Raw genomic sequence first — 23,765 nt, forward strand, 5'->3', positions numbered from 1 at the left:
TACCCTATTGCCTTACTTTGGACAGTGGTATGGCTGTCAACAACTATATACATGAACTGGTTTTACCTGCAGTATACATGTCTTACATGGTATACCTGTGGAGGAATTGTTTGTTAACACTAAGTAACTGTTTCTACACGTACTCCAAGATTCCAGGTTGATGTTATGCACATACATGTCCATCTTTTTGCACAGACTCTGGGCATGTCTTGACCACATGCAGGTGAACCGGGACATATTTAGACTAATGCCCTCTTAAACCTTTAGTGACTTACAACACTCTTATAAAGGATTTCCTAGACAGTTATATTATGTAACACAGTGTGGGTGACATTGATGAGTGATACCTTATTATCAGAGCAACTGCAACACTCACAATGCCGTACAATACCAGAGTAAACAGTACCAATACAGGGTATCCATCTTTTATTTCTAGGCACAGTGTTCATATCTGACGGCTCTTTGGGAGCAATGTTTGTTAGTACTACCTGAATGTTGCCACACAGATTACCAGATTCCACAGTAGTATTATGCACATACATCTCACTCTGTTACTGTACACACTGTGGTCACAGCTTGACAACATGGGGTGTAGATGGGACATACTTGGCTTATTACTCTCATAACATTTTGGGGAGTTGCTAGAGTGACAGGTTTGTTCTTAAAGATGTGTCACAATTAGTTGTATTTCTTGTTTTCTTCCTAAACGCCTGGGATAATCCCACTGATTTCCCAGGGGGACAGGGTGACAGGGAGCAGATATGGGCCAATTTGCTGGATATTCTGGACATATCTGTACAGTTATGGGGTATGATTCTGTATGCAGCCTACTACCCCTCCCAGGATTCAAACCATGGCTGTGTGTGCTAAAAATACAACAGTTCACATCTCAGTTGTGTGCTATTTGGATTTTGCTGTCTGTTTTTTTCACTGTTTTCTGTCTATGCTCTCTCAGTTGTACTATATGACCTCTTGGGATTACACCAGTCATATACAGACATTCCTACACATTGTATTTATGTTGCACAGTTTGGGTAATAGTGTTTAATACAACAGTACTATTAAGTGATTGCAAATCTACATTACCATATGATACCAGAGTAAACACATGCAGTCCAGCATTTAGACCTTTATTGTCAGGCTATTATGCTTTTATTTACATACAACCTACATGAGACTCTTCCTGCCATATTCTCTGGTGTATGCAGTACTTGCCTTAAACAATACAGGTTTTATACATGCAATTAACTTACTACTACTTTTAGTTTTATTTCCTATGACAGTACATGCAAGAGTATTACTAACCTACCTCACGTCGCAACAGCTGCAAGCGACATCCATGGGCCTCCTGGTTCGCAGCCTGCTCACTTGCCACTGTGAAGGATATACCATAATATACATAAGCTGCAATTATTAAACAGGTAGCGGAGTGATACTTACACATGGCTGGGACCTCCCCTGTCCTCCTAGCCTCTTGGATCCACTGATCCAAGAGATCACCCTTTCACCGCTTCAGGTCGGCATAGTGATGCCTGACCTGCTCACCAGTTCGGGGTATGCCAGTGGCACAGGTGAGGTCATGGGTGAGACAGTCCCTGGCTTCTTCTTTATATTGGGAACTTTGGTACTGGCCCTGCAGTAGTCTCTGCTAATGGTCTTTCACAAGGAGTACTGCCATGACTCTGGACTCCTGGATGCCTCAGCACTGTGCCTGAAAATGCACACCCTCTCCCATTCCAGACAGTGCCTACAAGGGGAAGCTACAACCAGTTATGAGATGTATTCCTGCCTGTTGGGTTTAAATAGGGCTGATTTTGTGCACTTTGCTGTGATTGGACAGTTTTGAAAAGGCTAAGCTATGGGCAAATCTGCTTACCTAAGGTTGGCATTGCTTAAAGGGGTATACCAAGGGGCAAATTGAGTTAGCTGGCCTACACATTGCTTACGCCTAGTAAGCTGGGCTGTACAATGTTTAGCGTTGCTTAATTTTTAATCTGCATACTATTTGCTTTTGGCATTGCTTTATTATTCATTACATGTTATATATGTGTTTGGTATCCTTGATTCATGTGTACATACACAGTATTGGGTCCTTGTGTTTATTAGAGGATATCAGCACTTTATTACAATGACACCTCACATCTGGCCTTAATGCAGTACTCTAGTTCACATATTTATGTTATATAGTAGGTTATACAACATAAGACTGTATATAGATTCCTTTCACATGTTCAGTTTGAATTTCCTATAGTGAGGATCTGTTTGGTGATACCTCAGTGTTATGTACTGCTGTGATGGCTTAGTGGTTAACTACTGTGACTATATTGTACAGGGTCCTGAGCACAAGCCCTGCAAAGGCTGTTTATTTTGTTTCTGGCCAGAGTGATTAAGGCACTTTTAAGCAATTGTAAGTGGGTTTGTGTGGGTTTGAGCAAGGGTAAGCTATGCTAACCTCTGGTTAAATATGCTTACAGAGAGTTAGCTTCAATATTGCTTAACCTGTGTGTGCATTGCTTACCCCCATGCAAGCAGGCTTAAACATGCTGACTAGTGCTTAAATATGCTTACTCCCACTTACTACTGCTTAATAGTGCTTACACTTGCTTACTAGTGCTTACTCCCGCTTACCACTGCACTAATTTAGACAGTAATGTCTAATGGTTCTTGGGAAGGTGGTGGATTTGGAAGCTGTATGGAGTTATCATTCATTACACATTTTACCTTCCATTTGTATCCCTGATTCCTGTGTACATATACTGTATGGGGCACGTGTGATTATCTGTGGAATTTGCAACATTATGACACTGACACCTCACATTTGCATTAATTGCATTACTCCAGTTTACAGATATATGTTATTTAGTAGGTTATGCAACTAAAAATATTGGTCATAAAGTGATTTGACATGGAAAATGGAATGTACTGGAGTGGGACTCAAACCGGGAATGACTGCTCATAAGGCCAATGCTCTGCCCACTACACTATTGCTGTACTGCTTCATTTGCATATATCTTGTTTTTTATCCTCTTGTGCCATTTAAGCTGCTAAGCAATGGGCAAACCCGCACACCTACGGTTAAATTTAATCTGTTTCATAAAAAAAAAAAAAAATCTTTATTAACTATTGCTCTTGTACATATGGAGGACTGTTGCTGGGGGTATGCGTGCACCTATGAGCAGTCTCGCTCATTCTTTTATGACTAGTCTGCTACTCTTCATTGCAGGGGTGTGTATATTCTGAGAGCTCTTCTCTCAGACACGCTCCCTGCACTCTTACACACTCTGTGTAAGATTAGGAGCTCAGGCAACACGCCTTCATTAATATGCATGGCGTGCTGCTGTCCTGCTCCTAAATGGCCACTTCCGTGCAGGACTAAGCTAGTCCTGCACAGAAGGATAGTGAATCTGGGGGAGTATGTTTATGAATATCAGGAAAGGTTTCTATGGTTAAAAGACTGAAGTGTGGTTAACTATTAATTTTCCATGGTTTAAAGTTTTCTGCTGACTCAACATGAAGAGGTAAGGAGTTTAATATTCTAGATTAAACAATGACCCCCCATTAATATTCCAAAACGTGCACGCTGATTGGTCAGCATGCACGTTGTAAATCAGAGTTATACTAATGGAAAAAGGTCCGGTCGCCCAGACTTTTTCCTTTAGTATAACTCTTTTTTTACAGCAATGGAGAGTGCAAGATCTCTGTTGCTTTTTACACATTGTCTCGCTATGTTAAACAAGTTTAACATAGTAAGACAGCTTTAAAAAAAGTAACGGAGATCTTCCTATCTCCATTGCTTTTTTTTAAAGGTGTCTCGCTATGTTAAATGGGTCTAACATAGCGAGACAGCTTTAAAAAAAGCAACGGAGGTTCTCCATTGCTTTTTTTAAAGCTGTCTTGCTATGTTAAACTACTTTAACATAGCGAGACAGTTTGTAAAAAGCAATGGAGATCTTGCTTTCTCTATTGCTTCTGCCCACAGCTCTGATGTACTGCGTAAGCATACGCATGTGCAGTACATCAGAACTGCCGCAGAATGCCAGACAGCTGCGGAAGGGCAGCAAGGAGGCATTATACAATGCCATTATTTAAGAAAAGTAATTTTTTTTTTCTTAAATAATGTCATTGTATAATAGCAATAACCCACTTCTGGGTGTGGGTAATGCTGGATTTACCCACGGTTATCTTTGTTGGGCCACTCGGGCTTCACCCTCATGACCAAACCACACCAACCATGGGTAAATACAGCATTACCCACACCCAGGCGTGGGTTATTGCTATAACATGCAATAAACAGTGCTTGATTCCTTATGTAAAGTGTGTTCCATGAAATGGAGACAGCAATCACTAAGGTATAATCTATGTAAATAAAACAAATGTATTAGGATGTAATTACATTTTCAAGATTACTTTTGGGCCCATACCCTACAAAAATGCAATGTGAATATGTGCATATCCTTACGGTTAATCTCCATCAGCTAGTCATGCCACACATCTGAGTGTTCATTTTTCTTTGCATTACAGAGCAATTAAAATGAATTTTTTTTTGATTGTGCCTGCACTATATTTGTGGCACACTCACACATTTGGTATACTAACTCCCAAATCACATGCTTCAGTGGTTTGTCCATCTGTTGTGCTACATGGACTTGATCGTGGGTATATGACAACTTATTGAATAGCAGTATACTGCAAGTCATAGTACTGAATGTGAACTCTGGAAATGTTAAACTGTTGAAACTTTACAATGCTGAAATCAAAATACCTACTAATAGTATACATGTGCAACAAATGCAGACTGTGCCAGTACACAGGCAGTCATTAAACGATATCAATTTTTTGAAACTTGGAAACAATAATTAACATAGGTCTTGGGGGATCAATACATCTCTCTACACATGTTGGGAAGTTAGTATTTTAATTTTAACATTTTACTATTTCAGCATTGCACATTCGGTATTATGAGTTTTAGTATTTTGCCTTTCACGAAGTTGCCACATGTCACGTTACAACTGCATGTAGTCATGTTATTAAATCCTCAGTGGTTTATCTAATAGTATACCAAAGGACTGATGTCACATTCAACAGATGTGTCACATTTCATTGTCTCTAGGTAAATGACTCATGATTTCATATTCTACCGTGATCTCCTTTTTTATGCTGTAAATGGGTGTCACCACACCATGAGAAACTGGAAAATTTGGGGGCAGTAACCATCACATGTCAAAATGCAGTGATCTCAGAAGTTTGGGAAGAAGAGCAGCAAGAATTCTTTGTAAACAACAAAAATAAGAGGGCTTCCAGGAGCCGTTAGAGCTCTGTGGTCTGTATATTCTTCCTGTGCCTGCTATGTGAATTGTGCTAAATCTCATGCCAAATGTACATGGCATTCTTCCAATGCCCCACTATGTGCATTATGCTGAATCTCAAACCCAGGGTATAGTGTCCCACTATGTACATTGTGCTAAATATCATGCCCAGGGTACAATGCCCCACTATGTGCATTCTGCTGAATCTCATACCCAGAGTACAGTTCATTTTCTTGTGCCCCATTATGTGCATTGTGCTGTTTCTCATATCCAGGGTACAAGTGCATTCTTCCTGTGCACTCTGTGTGCATCGTGCTAAATCTTATGCCTAGGGTACAGTTCCCCACTATGTGCATTGTGCTGAATCTCATGCCTAGGGTACAGGTGCATTCTTTCTATGCTCCACTATCTGCATTGTGCTAAATCTCATCTCCAAAGTACAGCTGGTTTCCTCCTGTGTCCCACTATGTACATTGTGCTGAATCTCATGCCCAGGGTACAGGTGCATTCTTCCTGTTTCATCAGCTGGATTACTGTTTACATTATGCAAGTAATCTTCTCTGAACTGAATTAATACTTGTATAAAAGCTTAATAAATATGAAGCATAAAATCAAGGTGTGAAAATTTGGGGTACTGCCATCTATGCCAGGAGATGTAGGGCAGTGGATGTATAACATATGCCAGTACAGCCAGCTGGAATTTTGCAAAGAATTATATGTCATTTGTATATCAAACTGATTTGTACAGATGCTTATGTTGAAAAATATACTTGTACAGCTGATTGTGTTAAAATGTACCAACAGTGGGTCCTGCTGACAGCAAAGAAATATATGTGCATGTAGTAACTGATTAAATTCAGGCATTACAACTGTTGAAATGAATACATTGTAACAGAGGATACTGGAAGAGAAGATGTTAATCTTAATCCACCTGACTTTGAGAAATAGTACAAAATTAAATTACTGTGCCTAGGCCATAAAGATGTTATATTACAGTTTTGATGAAGCCAGAGATGCAATGTCTGTAAGAAGCATGGTTTGTTAGTCTCTGTAGGAGAAGGATACAAGTCTATATTTGTTGTATGACTTCCAGAAGCTGCATTAGGTCTGAGCAATGGCCTTGTGTGTGTATTATTGACTTGTAGGTGCTAAATTGTGTGTGTGTGTGTGTGTGTGTGTGTGTGTGTGTGTGTGTGTGTGTGTGTGTGTGTGTGTGTGTGTGTGTGTGTGTGTGTGTGTGTGTGTGTGTGTGTGTGTGTGTGTGTGTGTGTGTGTGTGTCTGTCAGCTACTTGTAGCAGGGACACAAATCACTGGTTTTGTAGCTGTGCCAGTGGGGAGCCTTACTGGTGACCTGGGGAGAGATAGAGAGAGAAACCCAGACCTCTGGGTGAGTGTGTTCCCTGTGTGCTCTTAAGGAAAACTGCTTGATGCAGAGAGGCCTGCAAATGGAAATCCTGATTGTATCCATTTGTATTCCAAGTAAACATCCCTCTCCAGTGTCAGTGGTGAGGATTCAGGTTCCTTGATTACTGGCACAGAGTGTGGACATCACACAAGGATGGAAGTATTTGCTTAAATATTTTTCTTTTATTAGTAAGGTTTTGTCATGTTCTATTAGTAATTTTATATACATATATATATATATATATATATATATATATATATATATATATATATAATTTATCTGACATTAATAATTAAAGCAGGGTCCCAGTTACCAGGGTCAGGAGAAAATTCTGGAGAATTAGAACAAAATCACAAGAGATACTTAAATAATTTCTGCAGAACTACATAAAATTAAGTTTCAGTAACCAAGGTCGGGCAGAAGTCTTAATGAATTGGAATGCTGGCATATGAAATTCTTTCCTTTCCACGGCATTTGGCTGTGTCCTCAACTCACATTTTGTCAAGTTTCAAATGACCAAGCCCATTTTGTAAACAAGTAAGAGAAGAAAGTTTTACTAACTTAATTATAACTTCTGTGACCATGTAGTTATTTATGGGGAAACAAGGGGCTGACTTTCCCACATGGGGGATATTATAAATTTCTTATACCTCCATATAAAAAAAAGCTTTTACCAGTTACCAGTTTGGCAAAATGTGCTTAATCACCCAAGACTTGCCAAAAATGCATATCATAATGGACTTTAAAAATAAAATTACTATTGTAGTTGCACAAAATAACCACCACAAATGTACACCATTTCTGAACAAGAGTGCAACAATGTTAGGATCAACACACACTGCATATATAAAACAAAATGTAGGAAAGTTCTCAAAAATGAAGGAAACTACATCTGTATAAGTTGGCAAAAAGTGCTATACTTACAATAAGAACAGTAGCTCCTAACAAAAGTGCCTTCACCTTAACATCAAGGTCAATTGGAAACTGGATCTCAAAGTCAGTTGTGCCTGTCATGGCTTCTCTCGCAAAGCCACCCCACTGTTTGGTGATCAATCCCACACTGGATGATTCATCTGCACTCTGGACCTGCAAACATCAACAAGGGATTATTCACTTCTCACTGTCCATTTCTCTGTCTTTGTAACATGTTATATGAATATGCCCTCAGCTTATAATGTTATGAACTCTATTTGCCTCTTCTTAGCCCTCTTTCAGAATGCAAGACCCACCACACAAATGTGAGTGTTTTCACAGGTGACAGGACAGCTTTGGTCTGATGAAATGTCATTGTAATAGTCTAATGAAGGATGAAGGAATCACACAGAAATCCACAGTTATGACATGAAACTGCTCTCAGATATGTAGGAACAAATGAATTTTTATTAACTTAATTATTTAAATTTGTTAACTTGCTAGAACACTGATCACACAAGATTGATTTCAATCACAGCCAGCATTGAAGTTTGAAAATTACAGAGATATGTTGCAAGAGGTAAAGTATATATAATTATGGAATTGTTGAGAATATGCAAGATTTATATACAGTAAATACAATGTATGCAATTTACACAGAGTCATAGAGACAGGTGATCTGGTTTATAAACCATGCATTGTATGGTTGCATACAGTTATAGACAAATGCATACAATCTTTAATAGAAAGCTATATAGATGGCTGAGGTTACTTACACTATAGACCTAAAGTTTGAAGTACTTAAGCAGTGCATTAGTATGACAATAGTTAATATAGTAGGGGCACGGAAGGTTTCAGTAAGTGGGTGCTTATGGCTTGATTGGGTTATGTGATTTCAGATATTAACATTATCGCATTTTACCATTTTCAAAAATTGCACAATTTCAAGCAGTGTTAGACATTTAAGACCCAAATCAAGTACAGTTCAAACAAAAAGACATAAAATTCTGAAACTTCCTCTTACACCCTTAAAATATTTTATTTTTAGGGGTAATTTGCCCATCTTGCACCCCTTTCTGCCTCCTATTTATATATGCCAACTCTGAGATTGCTGTGTCTTGAAATAGGAATAATGCCATGAAATTACAGACCCTTGGGCTTAGTATGTATTTCCTTCCTAGTCATACTTTTAGTTTCACTATCCTCTAAATTATGATTTCAGGCTTTAGAATGTCAATACATCATATAATGGTGTACACAAGAACAATTATGCATAAATAATGTGAATGTGAATCGACACTTTCTTGTAAATACTATTATCACAGTCCTAAGATAGACTCAGGGACTCTAATATAAGAAACTGTTAGTTCACATGATAGGTTATATACTCCTACCAAAATATCATGTTTGGGTAATTAGCAGTTACGATGAAAGAATCCAAATGTTCATGATTATAACTAATGATACCTTGTCCTAAAAGAACATGATACCATTAGCAGGACATTTCCATTGTGTGTATTGTTGTTATACACAATAATGAAACAGTCCTTCTGCCAAGCCTAAATCACAAAAACATAGTGAAAAGTCACATTTCTGGAGCTTCTTAATAGACCAAGCTGTAAATTGCAAGCTTTTCATAATTTTCAGTACAAACTCCAAGACTAAGTATGATAAATCATGTAAACTCGAAAAGAATGCAAAAATCTAGAAAATCTAGAAAAAAAGTAGAATCTTGAAAATACGTACCTTAAAATTAACATCGTTACAGTAACAGCATCCACAACTGGGTCCAATGATCATCAACAAAGTCTTTTTGGATACATCCTGAACTGATAATTTTGCTTTACAGGGGTGCCATTGTTGAACAATATAGCCAATTATAGTCCCAGGAGGGGACTCAACCTCCATCTAAATTAAACCACACAAAATGTTATTCATTTAATTAATTTTTTTGTCTTATTTATTTAATTTTATTTAAAGAAAACATCCATTATTTTAACGAAAATTGTCATGATTCAAAAACAAAAACATAATTCCAATGAACTTTTAACCATACACACAGGAACTGTTGGTATGATGGTCAATTTAATTTTCACTGATACATAGGTATTATATGCAGTTACCAGTATAATCAGAACACTAATTCACATGATTCTAGTTAATCTTTCTTACTGTAGTTCCATCAAGCCTCAAGGTAGGGCCCAAAACTCCATTTTTAGGTGCCCCTAGTCTAATTACCAAGTTTAACATTTACTACTAATGTTGTGGTCAACTAAAAATTTTCACTCGGAAGTGAGACCTATGCAGGTAATTTAGTGACACGCATTTGTCTTGTCCATTCTGTTAACTCTGTATACTCCCGGTCATAAATTTCTTTCATTTTCTCCTTGAAATATTACTTCTGAGAGGATTGTACACTTTTCCACCTGCTTGTGATTGGCCACCATTACTAACAGGTCTAGTACTTGTCAGTGACTTTTAGTTAAGAATATCTGGTCAACATACTATTAAATACTATTAAGTGATAACTTGGCAACATTTCAAGCCCCCATAAATGCTAAGAACACTGCTGCCTATGTGGAACTATTCATAGAAACCTTATACAAGCATTTTAATAGCTGCATAGAGGCAGCTATACCCACCAGGAAGAGTTACAGGACTAACTCAAAAAAACAAGTCAGCCTGGCAGAATCACAACATCAATAGGCAGTATAATAGAAGGAAGAAAATTATGGCAAAAATTAGGAAGTGCAGCACCCAACAGGATAAAAACACTCATTAAACTAAATAAATAACTCAGAGTTAAAACTCAGGGAATAAAGTCTACTAAAGCCAACGTTGAGGGAAATTTGGCCTCCAAGGCCAAGGACAATCACAAGGCATTCTTTAACTAGGTTTACAACCTCAAAGGCAATGCACAACTGTGTGCAGAGCTCATTGTTAATGGAGCCACCTATACTGAGCCAGAATATATAACAAACCTACTTGCCGACAAATTCAGCTCCAACTTTACCACTCTCCTCCCCTCAAACTTTCCTAAATCTGCAGATGATTACAAATTAGGAGCTGTCATTGAATCCCCCACTGACACAAATGTTCTCCAGGAAGGGCTGACACAAATAAACAAACAAACAAACAAACTACTGGTGGCATAACCATAAACTAAAACTAAATGCCAAGGAATACATAATAGTATCCTTTGGGAAGTCATCTCCCCTTGGTAACTATCATATTGACAACACAGACCTAAGAGATGACCCAGTAATCATGGAGTTGGGGAAACACATAGACAGTAATTTAGCCTTTGACCATCACGTGTCTACAGATGTGAGGAAATCTTTCTATGTTGTGTAACTTATAAACTTAGGTATGGCATTTGGGTCCAAAGACGTCATTGTTCTACTGTATTTTGCATTCATCAGACCTATCATTGAATACAATGCCCCCTTTGGTATGTACCTAACTAGGCATATCCAACAACTGGAATGTCTACAGAGATTCATCACAAAGAATACCCAGCTTAAGTAAAATGTCCTATACATACCACCTCAAGGCTCTATCCCTGTATTCTGTCTCCTACAGGCTGTTGAGGGGAGATCTAAGCCTGGCATACAAGGCATTGTCAGACCCCACTCTGATGGACCCCCTGCATATCCGCAAAATAAACAACACCAGATTTATCCATTCTAAACACTTAAACCTTGCCTGTGATATAAACAGGACCTGCTGGAGAGACAGGTATGTATCCCAGAGACGACCCCATTTCTGGAACAGGCTCCCCATCCATGTGAAGTAGAGTTCCTCCTTAACCCAATTCAAGTATAACTTGGACAATTGGATGGGGAACAGGAAATTCATCCCTGGTTTGGGACCTATGTCTCTAATGGACACAGGCATCCTGTAAATGGCTCAACTCCCAGACCCCTGCTTGTAAATCTTTCATCTTCTAAGCCTCTGCTTACACTTATCAAGAGTACCAGAACTTGTCAGAGATTTGTAATACATAGCTAGGCTTAAAAAGGCCCTTGTGGTCTTTAGCTTAGTAAACACCTATGAACCTATGAACATATCCTAGGAAAAATAAGATCAGAGACAAGTTGAAGGATTGAAAAGAAAGTCAATTCAGAATATACTGCAGTTGTTCACTAAGCCCAGTCACAGCAGAACAACTCCAAAAGATATTCTTCCATGTTCCCCTTTTGCCTGACTTACATCTCTCACAGTCCATCCCTACTTGAGGCAACATACAGTTGCTCCTGGCTAGGGTATAATATGTACTTCAGCAAGCACTTTCACGCCAACTTCTTAAACCTCCTTGATTACATAACATATCTAATCAGCCAATAGACCTCTGACCATTTCCTCTCTGATACCTGCCTGTCAGTAACTTCATCCACAAACCCCAGAAACTGGCAGCTATCTCTTATTTTAGCTCAGCCAGACTTGTGCATCCCCATTCGTACTAGCTTTATAAGAAATGGTTCTTCTTGCCTCACTTTAATCAAAAATACACTGATTTAAGCTGTAATTTACAAGGAAGTTTACAACAACTGTTGCTGTTATTCTACATATCCTACTTTGCAACTTTTTCTGGTCTGATCCCACTTTAACTACGATTCTTATTTTATCCCAATAAATGATATGAGTATATTTAGCTATACAGTACTGCAAATCTTTCTCCCCAGCAATTTGTTACTTGATGTTGCTTATGATGATCAAAAAATACTTTCATAGTAATCCTTTAATATGAAACCCGATTTTCTCTAAACAGCATTAACCATAAAATCTAGCAACCTCATTCTCTTTTTCAAACAGTACAAGAAAAAAAAATCTAGTTTTCTCCTCTAAATTAACTACATTTAGCTACTAACTACTATTAGCTAACTACCCCCCCATCAACACTTACTACATATCTCAGCCCCATATACAACAACTTATATCTGGAATCTAAATACCATTGTCTCTCACACATCAAATACCTTCTTCATACACTCTCAAAACACATCCACTGCTTCAAGCCCTCACAATTAACTTACCTTACACAAGTTTTGTCATTAATAGACGGGGATATACACCCTAACCCAGGCCCAGACACCTTACTACTTCCCCCTATCACCCAACATATGAAAAATATGTCTAAACCACATCCTAAACCTCCCAAATCTCTTTATATAGCTCATCTTAATATCCGTAGCATTTGTAATAAAGTTCCTGCTCTTCATGCCCTGCTAGAAGTTCAACAATTTGACATTCTCTGCCTTACCGAAACCTGGCTCAAACCCACTATAAAAGACAATGAAATTATCCCCCCGGGCTATAACATCCTAAGACATGACCGCCCCAATAAAAAAGGTGGTGGAGTAGCTATACTCTACAAAACTGGACTTGAGGTATGTAAAGCAATTCATACCCCTCCAAATGACACTAATACTGAAATTATTATCTCCAAATTCTCCCTCAATCCACACAAAACCATTAATATTATCTGCGCTAATCTTCCCCCAGGTAACAATCCCCCAATATTAGAGAACCTACTTAACTGGTTCTCGATCAATCTCCCTCAAGAAACTATATTATTAGGTGACTTTAATATCGATTGGAACGTATGCAAACAACTTAATCCATCTACCCATATCAACCTCCATGGATTCCATCAAACCATTAATTCAACAACTAGAACAAATAAAAGCAATAATAAAGAGACCATACTAGATTGGATCTTAACTAATAGCCCCCAACAAAAGTATTCTACAGGAACCCTCCCAGATGACCTTAGTGACCACTCTCTAACTTACATTATTAGGCATAAAACACAACTATCAATACCTCCCCTTATCCGCTTATCTCGCAGCAAAAAACATTTCAATCCCCATCAATTTCAATATGAACTTAGCCTAGTTAACTGGTTACCTTTATAAACCCTCCCAATAGATGACGCTGTCAATCATTTTAATCATACCTTTCTCACTATTCTAGATCATCATGCCCCCATGCGCTCTATATGCATAAAATCTAAGACAGCACAATGGCTTACAAGCAACACTAAAAAACTTATCCTTACTAGGAACAAAGCCTGGACTAAATGGCGAGCCACTAAAGACTCCTTTGATCACCTTAACTTCAAACAAATAAGAAACAGGACTAAATCAGCTATCATACAAGATAAAAAAAACTTCTATACCCAGTTACAGCAATCCTCCCAACACCAACCACAAAAATTCTGGAGATCTATTAACACACTACTATCCCCTGGCAAAGTTGAAACTCCCAATCCTCTAGGCTCCAGCCCTGACTCTCCCCTACAAACAGCAAATGCATTTAACAACTTCTTTACCTCTACAATACTTAAACTAGCCAACCAACAAAGCCCTGACCCTGATCTACTAGGTAACCCGAACTGTACCCCACCACCATTTCAACTACAACCCATACCCACCTCCCATACTCTAAACCTACTTCAAAAACTGAAACCTTCTACCCCCTCAGCCGACAAAATACCAGCTGAATATCTCCAGCTAGGAGCTAAAGCTATTGCCTACCCGATCTCTATACTCATCAATAGAACCATAAAAGAAAGTACAATACCTTCACTCTGGAAAATCTCCCACATCATCCCTCTCTTCAAAGGGGGTGATTCTTTTGAATATTCCAACTACCGCCCCATAGCACTGCTATCTCCTCTTGCTAAAATAATGGAGAAATGTATCCACAAACAATTACTTAGTCACCTCCTAACCAATAATCTCCTCGCAAACTACCAACATGGATTTCGTCCCTACCATAGCACCACCACAGCCTTATTATCCTTTATTGACTCCATTAATAAAAAACAAAATAATAACCTACTCTCATCAGCATTTTTTGTTGACCTGTCAAAAGCCTTTGATATGGTGAACCACCAACTACTCCTACATCGCTTAAAGTCTCTTTCTCTTGACAGCATTGCCTTAAACTGGTTTTCCTCCTATCTTCAAAATCGGAAACAAGCAGTGTTATGGAACACTAATCTCTCCGAACTTCTGCCCACCACTCTGGGAGTCCCTCAGGGCTCCATCTTGGGTCCTCTTCTATTTTCCATCTTTATCAATGACCTACATCTTGTCACCCCTCTAACTACTTGTATCCAATACGCTGATGATACCACCATCATTTGCTCAGCCACCACCCAAACTGACCTACACTCACTTACCCAAAAAACTTTCACCACTATAGAGCAATGGTTCTCTAATCACTGTCTCCTCCTAAACCCTAAGAAAACTAAACTTCTCCTCTTCCTACCCACACACCAATCCCCCTCTATCCACTTCTCTCTCACCTCTAACAATGGCACCCTTATCTCTCCTGATCAAACAACCAAACTTCTTGGCATAACTATTGACAACCTACTTAAATTTGACTTTCATATCAACTCAATCATAAAAGCAACTAATAGAAAATTAGGTTCTCTCTACAGAATCAAACCATTTCTAACTCCTGAAGCAAGAACTACCATAGCTAGAACCCATCTCATATCGACACTCCTATATGCTTCCCCAATATATACTAACCTTTCTAAATACAATATCAATAAGCTTACAGCAGCCTATAATAACATTGCCAGATTTGCCACTGCCTCCCCATATAAAACACATCACTGCCAGAATCTCCGCTACCTAGGATGGCTAGAACTACCCCACCTAATTCAATACTATCAGCTCTCCATAGCCCAAAAAGCCCTTCACCACCCTGAAAATACACCTATGCTCTCCACCCTTATAAAACCCTACAACAACCTAAAAAACCTTCGCTCATCTAACAAAACACTGATTCAAACTTCTCTATCAAAGAATACAGCAGGTGACTCTATATTTTCTAACTCAGTTGGTAAGATATGGAATCAACTTCCCCCTGACCTAATAGCCCAAACATCCATCATACTGTTTAAAACTAAACTAAAACACTCTCTAACCAATCACTGGCTATGCTCATGCAACAACCCGAGCTGATCTTTACAACTCCTCACACAAACTGCATCCTTTACACTTCTCTCAGGTCTATTTTTCTTTCTTTTTCAGTGTTCATTTCTACTATAAATGCTGTCTCTTATCTATCAACTATACTCTTCTCTACATCCTATTGATAACTTTTAAACAAACTCCTTAATCTCTGCTGTATCATACTACACTTTCCAGTATTTCTGTATCAGCTATATCTCCTATTACCTTACTTTCTCATATTGTGGTTTAATGTCTTGAGTATTTTTGTGCTTGAAATACCCTATGTATTGTGTAATATGCTTATTGTGCTTGTAATAACTTATGTATTGTGTTTATATTTTTTACCATGTATTAGATAGCGGAGCTTTTCTCCTCGGGCCTCCACTGAAAATGGACATGTATCCAGTTGGACTAGCCCGGTTAACAAATGTAAAATAAATAAAATAAATAAATACATAAAAAAGCAATAATGTCTTCCATATTGCTTCATAACTTAGATCCTAAATTAAATATAATAGGTTCATCATGGGGTTCTTCTGGTCTTGCTTTGAAAAAAGACACCGACTGTACTACATTCCTAGACTAATAGCTTAAGGGCCCTTACAAGCCTAGCCAATATAACCTAATTTTACCCAATATATAGCCCCTAGTGGCAAGAGAATAGCATAGATTTGTGCCTATGCATGGAGTATCTTACAGATTGCCCTATCCATAAGGGATATAGGCACTGCCCTAGGTATGAATTTGTGATTCCCCATCCATTGATTCAAATTGCATATGAAAAGGGCCAGGTAAGGACTCTGCTTAATGTGAATAGGAAGCCTTTTCCAAAGAAGAGCCAACCTCTGAGACAAATATCTGTCTCTCCAGCATGTTTTCTTTGAGTTGCTGACTAAGTTTAGATCTCTAGATTGGGTGACCCATACTGTTTGACTTGTGGATGTGTAGCAACTCCGTGAGGCTTGGATTTGTGAGTTTCTTGTAGGTCAGGCATAGGTCACCCCTTAATAGGCGGTTAGAGAAACAGTAAAGGGATAGGGCCTTTAGTCTATCTGCATAGTTCATGTTGTTTACGCCCTGTATTTTTTGTGAGGAACATCTCAATTCACTCAAGCTGCTGTAAGTGTCTAGTCAAGCACATGCCAAATGGTGCACTGTACTCAATTATTGATCTAATGAGGGCTGAGTATGATCTAATGAGGGCTGAGTAAAGATGGGCTATAATTTCCTTGGATATGTATGCCATACCTTTACTTATAAGTTGTGACACATAAAAAGATTTCCTCACCGCTGTGGACACATGGCAGTCAAAGTTCAGGCTACTGTCTATCTATCTGTATGCCTAGATCTCTCACCTCTGAGTATATTCTAAGGGGTATGCTTTTGACGTTGTAATTTGCAGGTGTATTTGACTTCCCAAAGGTAATGATGATGCATTTTTTTGCATTTAGCTTTAGGCTATGGTTCTGGCACCAATCATTTGTCTGATCTCGACCCTCCTGAAGGATATCAACATCACTGGGGGATGCAGTGATTGCCCCCAGCTGCAGTTATCAGCAAACGTTGCCATCTAGAGGCCTTCCACATTTGCCGTGACTTCAGAGAAGTATACTCTGAACATGGAATATACTTAACAATAAAAAGCTGTGACTCCAGTACACACAGAACCACAGAACAACCATAACATTTCCCAGAACCCTTTTATTCCAAGCAACCTTAAGTTTAGTAATGTTTCAAAGGAAGCCAATATTAATGCTCTTAGAAGCTATCATTGTATAACAATGAATGCTTATTGGGGAATTTCTAGAAAATCTAGAATAATAATACCAAGATAAAAAAAAATATATATATATATATATATATATATATATATATATATATATACACACTGCGGTTGTGGTGCTGAGGTAGCGTTGTCACCTCACAGTAAGACGTTGTCCTGTTCAATTCTCAGTTGTGCGTCAGGGCTGGCAACTCGGCACGTAAAAATCTACTGCCAATTATTAGCAGACTGGAGTTCCGCTGTGGCGACCCCTGACTGGGAAAAGCCGAAAGACACAACAACAAATATATATATATATATATAAGGCTATTTTATATATATATATATATATATATATATATATATATATGTGTGTGTGTGTGTGTGTGTGTGTGTGTATATATATATATATATATATATATATATATATATATATATATACATATATATATATATATATATATATATATATATATATATATATATATATATATATATAGGTTCTATATTATATCATCGAACGCTTAAAAAAGCGAACGCTGATTGATCGGCCTAATTTAAGCAAAAGCTTACAATCTCGAACTGTCAGATCAGCGATTTTTTTTCCCAGGGAAAAAAATCGCTGATCTAAAACACATACACACAACACAGGCACACCAAACAAACAGAAATCCACGCACATACACCTAAAATCTGATACCTAACCCTACACTAAACTATGCACACACCACTAACTACCCACTTACCTTAACCCAAACCCTAACCCTAAGGTCCGTCACTATTGCACACTCACCTCACTCGCTCCCTAACCCTAACTCACTTAAATCCGCCCTAACTCTCATGTCCACTCAATCACACACACACCTAACCCGAGCCCTAACCCTAACTCATCTAAATCACCCTAACACTCACATCCACACAATCGCACACTTACCTGAATCTGACCGGTAACTTTCCACCATAACACTGAAAATACCGAAGCAACAGAAACGGACAACCGAATTCTTTCCCTAGGAAAAAATTTGCGTTTTTGCTACTTCGATATTTTCCACTTTCGAACAAATAACGTCGATCAATCACTGTTCGCTTTTTTAAGCATTCGATGGTTTAATATAGACCCTATATATATGTGTATATATATATATATATATATATATATATATATATATATATATATATATATACATATACATTAGCATATACATATACATGGCTAAAGCCACATATTTCAGATACTGAAATTCTCCCTCCAGGCTACAACATAATTTGTTCTGATAGGCTCAACAGAAAGGGTGGCAGTGTTGCATTAATATATCAAAACTCCCTAAATCTCACTTCTTACGCAAACAAGTCCCTACCTTTCAAAACTTAGAATTTCTCCTAGCAACTCTTCAAATAAACAACAATAAAAACTTAACTATTGCAGTAGTCTATATCCCCTAGGCCAGAACATTCCCATTTTAGAAGAATTTCTTTCATGGATAAATCTAAAAGTATCAAATAAAACTATAATCCTAGGAGATACAAATATTAATTGGCAAAATTTTACATCTAACTCCCCATCCAACAGCATAAATTTACACAGCTTTACTCAGCTTATCAAAACTCCCACCCATGGTCTATCTACAGGATCAGAATCTATCTCAGATTGGATATTAGTTCCCTACCCTCACAATTACTAAAACTCTGGCACCCTACCTAATATACTAAGTGACCACCTCCCAGCATACACCCACAGGACACACTCTCATGTACTCAAGACATACTCCTATAAAACATCCAGAAATCTCACCCACTTTGACCAAAATAAATTCTTAAGCATTCTAAAAACCCATAACAGGCTCCCACTAAAAACTCTCCCCCCTAGACGAGGCAGTTAATTACTTTAATAAGCTCTTCTTGTTAATAGTTTAGCCCCCATACGTATCGAGCGAACAAAAGTGAATCACACCCCATGGCTGACAAAACAATGCATCCTTCATAGAGACAAGGCATGGGGAACTTGGCATAAAGATAGAACACAACAAAACGAAATTAATTTCAAACTAAGAAACAGAGCCACGAAGCTAGTAATACAAGAAGTTCTGCAAGTCAGTTTCCACCCTTCCCAACCCTGGAATTCTACAGAATCACTGTTCTGCACCTGATAAGACCCCTAATCAAATTTCCCATGACTTTAATACCCACTTTATTACCACCATCCAAAAATTAATCAAAGGCTCCTCAGCAAGCCCAAACCAATGTTTCCAGAATACTAATAATCTCATACAAAATGACAATGTACCACTCGTTCCTGACAAAAATTCCAATCCTTCCACAAGTCTCTCATTTCCTATTTAAGCAGTACCCAGATCTCTCACATGTAAACTATTAAAAAAACTTTCCGCAGACAACCTTCCCCCAGAATATTTACAACTAGCAGCAAATGCAATTGCATACCCAGTTAGTATTCTTATAAATCGTTCTCTCACAGAAGGATACGTTCCACATCTATGGAAAAAATCTATTATTACTCCACTACATAAAGACCGAAACTCTTACGATCTCTCAAACTATCTCCTCATCTCATACTTTCCCCACTATACAAACTCCTTGAGAATTGTGTACACACACAATTATTCAAGTACCTCACTGATAATAATCTTCTGTCTCCCACTCAGCAAGGCTTCCGCCCAGAGCACAGCACTATTATAGCCCTGCTCTCATTCACCAATACTGTCAACAAAGTCTTAGATACAAGTCATCCCACTTCAGTAATCCTATTGGATCTATCTAAGGCATTTGACACAGTATTACATACTAAACATCTGATCCAATTAACAAAAATTGGCTGCGCCCCCAAATCCCTCAACTGGTTTACATCATACCTAAACAATAGGCAATAATCTGTAAAGTGGCATAACGTCCATTCCGATTATCTGTCAAACAGAGGAGTCCCACAGGGTTCCATGCTGGGACCATGACTCTTTAAAATCTTTATTAATGACCTCCACAAAGTCTCTCAACTAGGTAAAATTATTCAATATGCCAAGGATTTGACAATAATCTCTACTTCAAAAAATTTCTCTGACCTCCTCACAGTTACTCAAAATGCATTTACAGTGATTGAATCATGGCTAAGCAAGTCACAACTGCTAGTAAATTGCAAAAAAACAAAACTTCTATTACTGTCTTCAAAACCACCAGATATAGACCTCAAAATCTTATCTAAAGACTGAACTGAAATAGAAATAGTAAAATCTGCCAAACTACTAGGCATTACAGTTGATGACAAACTCACCTTTGAAACGCACATTCTCAATGCAATAAAGAATACACACTTTAAACTTGGCAAACTTTATCATCATAAACTTTACATGGACAAAAACACCAAAACAGAACTGGCAAGTACCTTACACATGCAGAAGTTCCAAAATACAATGCAAGTACCTTACACATCCCTGCTCTACTTTACGGTAGTGCCATCTTTACTAACCTTCACTTGTCCCTCAGCAATAAACTTCAGTCGTTACTATAAAATAGCTAAATTTGCCTGTGGAAAGCCTAACCGCTCACACCACTGCCAAGCAATCTCTGAACTGAACTGGTTGGATTTCCCAAACTATCTTTGCTATACCCAACTAATGCTAGCCCATAAACTACTTTATAAACCAAATACCTGCCCAGCGCTCTCATCAATACTACAAACATATATTCCTTCACGTACCCTAAGATCCTCCAGCAAATTGCTACTAAGTGTAACCAAGCCCAACAAAAGAGCTAGACAATGCTTGTTCTCCCATCGCATTGCTAAAAAATGGAACTTCTTACCTTCCCATATTACCCAAATAGACTGTATAAAGACATATAAGTTGCATTAAAAACGTGCTTCCTACATAACGTCACATGCCAGTGCAAATCAAACAAACCACCATAAAACCTTCACTACTTATTTCTAACCCAGTTCCATAGTTCAAATTAACTTTTACCCTGACAGCAGCACAGCTTATTACCACTATAACTGTTCAACAAAAACTGCCATGTTTTTTACATGCCATCTCAAAAGGAGACAACTCAAGATTTGTACTATATTACCAACTTTATCTAAGTGTATAAAAGTTCTGATACATACTGATAAGTTTTATATTGTTTATGTATTCTACTTTTTTTTTTTAATTTTTGCATATTTCCACTTTTAAAATTTTTTTTGTCGTGTCTATATTTTTATTTGACTGTATTAATTGTGGAACTTTTCTCCCTGGGCCTCCACTGAAAATGGGTTCCTGACCCAGTGGACTTTCCTGGTCAACAAATGTCAACAAATAATAAATAAATAATAAATATGGGTCTACTTCAGATGACTGACTGCCACATAACTAACATTCAAATAACTGAGAAGAATATAATGAAACTTCAGAAACGTGAATGGCAAAATTCACCAGGGTAAATAACTATATAGCTGACTGTTAACGAAACACATGCCAAGATAAGTAAAACACACCTAGGTGGGGTGATATTCCCTGTGTGCCCCCACACCTCCCTAACTAAATATATATACCACCTCCAGGATTGCACTACAGTGGAGAACAGGGCATGTCAGCCAACTGTTTACTTACCTTAGTAAACATCTGCCGTTCAGGTTTCTGAAGTTTTGTTATTTTCGTCGCAGTTATTTGAATGTCCATTATGTGGCAGTCAATCATCTGAAGTATATATATATATATATATATATATATATGTACATGAGAATGTGGATCACAGACTGCATGCCATGGCTTCATCGCAGTTATTTGAATGTCCATTATGTGGCAGTCAATCATCTGAAGTATATATATATATATATATATATATATATATATATATATATATATATATATATATATATATGTACATGAGAATGTGGATCACAGACTGCATGCCATGGCTGGGCGACTCACTTGACAGTGTAAAATGTGGGTGAAGGTGATTTGGTCATGTTGACTAATGTTGCCAAATGGGCATGAGTATTTGCCGTTGATTAGTGTCTTGAGGACCCAGCCTACTCTGACCTATTCCAGGGATCAATGCTAATGGTGAGAAGGCTGTATGTGCCCCTATTGTCCAGTGTGTACCCACCATAAAGCCCAGCAGCCCTAGGTCAATAAGCTACTGGCTGGCAGGTGTCCAGTTGCCCATCCTGGGTTACTTGGGATAGCTCTGTTGAGTGAAAGCTGGACATAAAACCAATCAACCTGTCAAACATGAACTAAGAATTTCTACACTCACTATAGGTTCACTGACAGGATGGATCTTGGAAGTGGATGACATGATGGTACAGAGAAGTCTGGACATCCTATGTATCCAAGAGACAAGATGGAAGGGCACTGCAGCATAGCCACTTGGCTTTGGATCCAGAGTCTACTACTCAGGAGAAGAGCAGGCTAGAAATTGTGTGGAATTGTGACAGAGAGGCTTCAGAAGGCAGTCAGTGATGTCATCAGAATCAGTAACTGACTCATGGCAATCAGCCTCCTGCATAAAGATAGGACAGCATTCATAATCTCAGCCTATGCCCCACAGCAGGGTTGTAGTAGTGAAGAGAGGAGCACATTCAGACAACAATTGCAGGACATACTAGATAAAGCTGGACATGAACTGGTGTTGATAATGGGTGACCTGAATGCACATATCGGGACAGACCAGACAGAACAAGATATAAGGACTGCCTGGGTCCACATGGATGGGGCAATAGCAATAGAGAAGGAGAGGCCATTCTAGACTTCTGTCTGGTAAATGGCTTGATAGTAGCCAACACATTCAGAGAGACAGTCACAAGATCACATACAAGAGTGGCCAACATGCAATTCAGGTACACTTCCTCCTAGTACGGAAAGGACACTGGGGTAGAATCAGTGGGGTAGAATCAGCGATTGTAAAGTCATCCACAGTGAAACAGCTAGCCCACAGCATAAAGTACTGGTTGCCACAATCAGCTGCAAGAAGTGGTCAGAGAATGCTCTAAGGTCAGTAGAGATCAGGCTGAAGATCTGGAAGTTGACTGGACAGAAAGTACAACAGTGCACCCCAAGAAGAGGAAGAAATAGGTGGAGTTGAAGAACAATGGCAGCGCAGCAAAACAGCATGTGTGAGGACTACAGAACAGATATGTGGCTGAGCCACTTATGGAAATAAGCTACATAAGGAAAGCTGGTGGTGGAATGCAGAAGTCCAGGAAGTCATCAAAGAAAGAAGAAATTCAGGAAAAAGTGGGAGATAGAAAAAGCTGGACCAGGCTAGGAAGGAATCTGGTTGGCTAACAAAGAAGCTAGGATAGGCATTGTAATAGCAAAAAACATGGCATCAGAGGCACTCTATCAACTTCTGGAAAGTGACTCAATAGGTGGCATAAAGAAACTATATCAGCTTGAGAGGCAAAGACAGAAAG

At 38.4% G+C, this 23,765-nt stretch overlaps 1 protein-coding gene across 1 annotated transcript in view; it reads right to left on the reverse strand.

Moving 5' to 3' along the window:
• The window catches only part of LOC122806524 (phospholipid scramblase 1-like), a 194,500-nt gene that overhangs the window by 75,449 nt on the left and 95,286 nt on the right, over window positions 1–23,765 (reverse strand). Inside the window, exons 5-6 of the mRNA XM_044077025.1 lie at window positions 9,371–9,532; window positions 7,637–7,798 (exon numbers count right to left, since the gene is read on the reverse strand). Of these exons, the coding sequence (XP_043932960.1) occupies window positions 7,637–7,798; window positions 9,371–9,532 (324 nt within the window). The remainder of the gene's footprint in view (window positions 1–7,636; window positions 7,799–9,370; window positions 9,533–23,765) is intronic.

Source organism: Protopterus annectens, chromosome 7.part0, assembly GCF_019279795.1.
Source record: "Protopterus annectens isolate FY-2018-M chromosome 7.part0, PAN1.0, whole genome shotgun sequence".
Classification (NCBI taxonomy): domain Eukaryota; kingdom Metazoa; phylum Chordata; order Ceratodontiformes; family Protopteridae; genus Protopterus; species Protopterus annectens.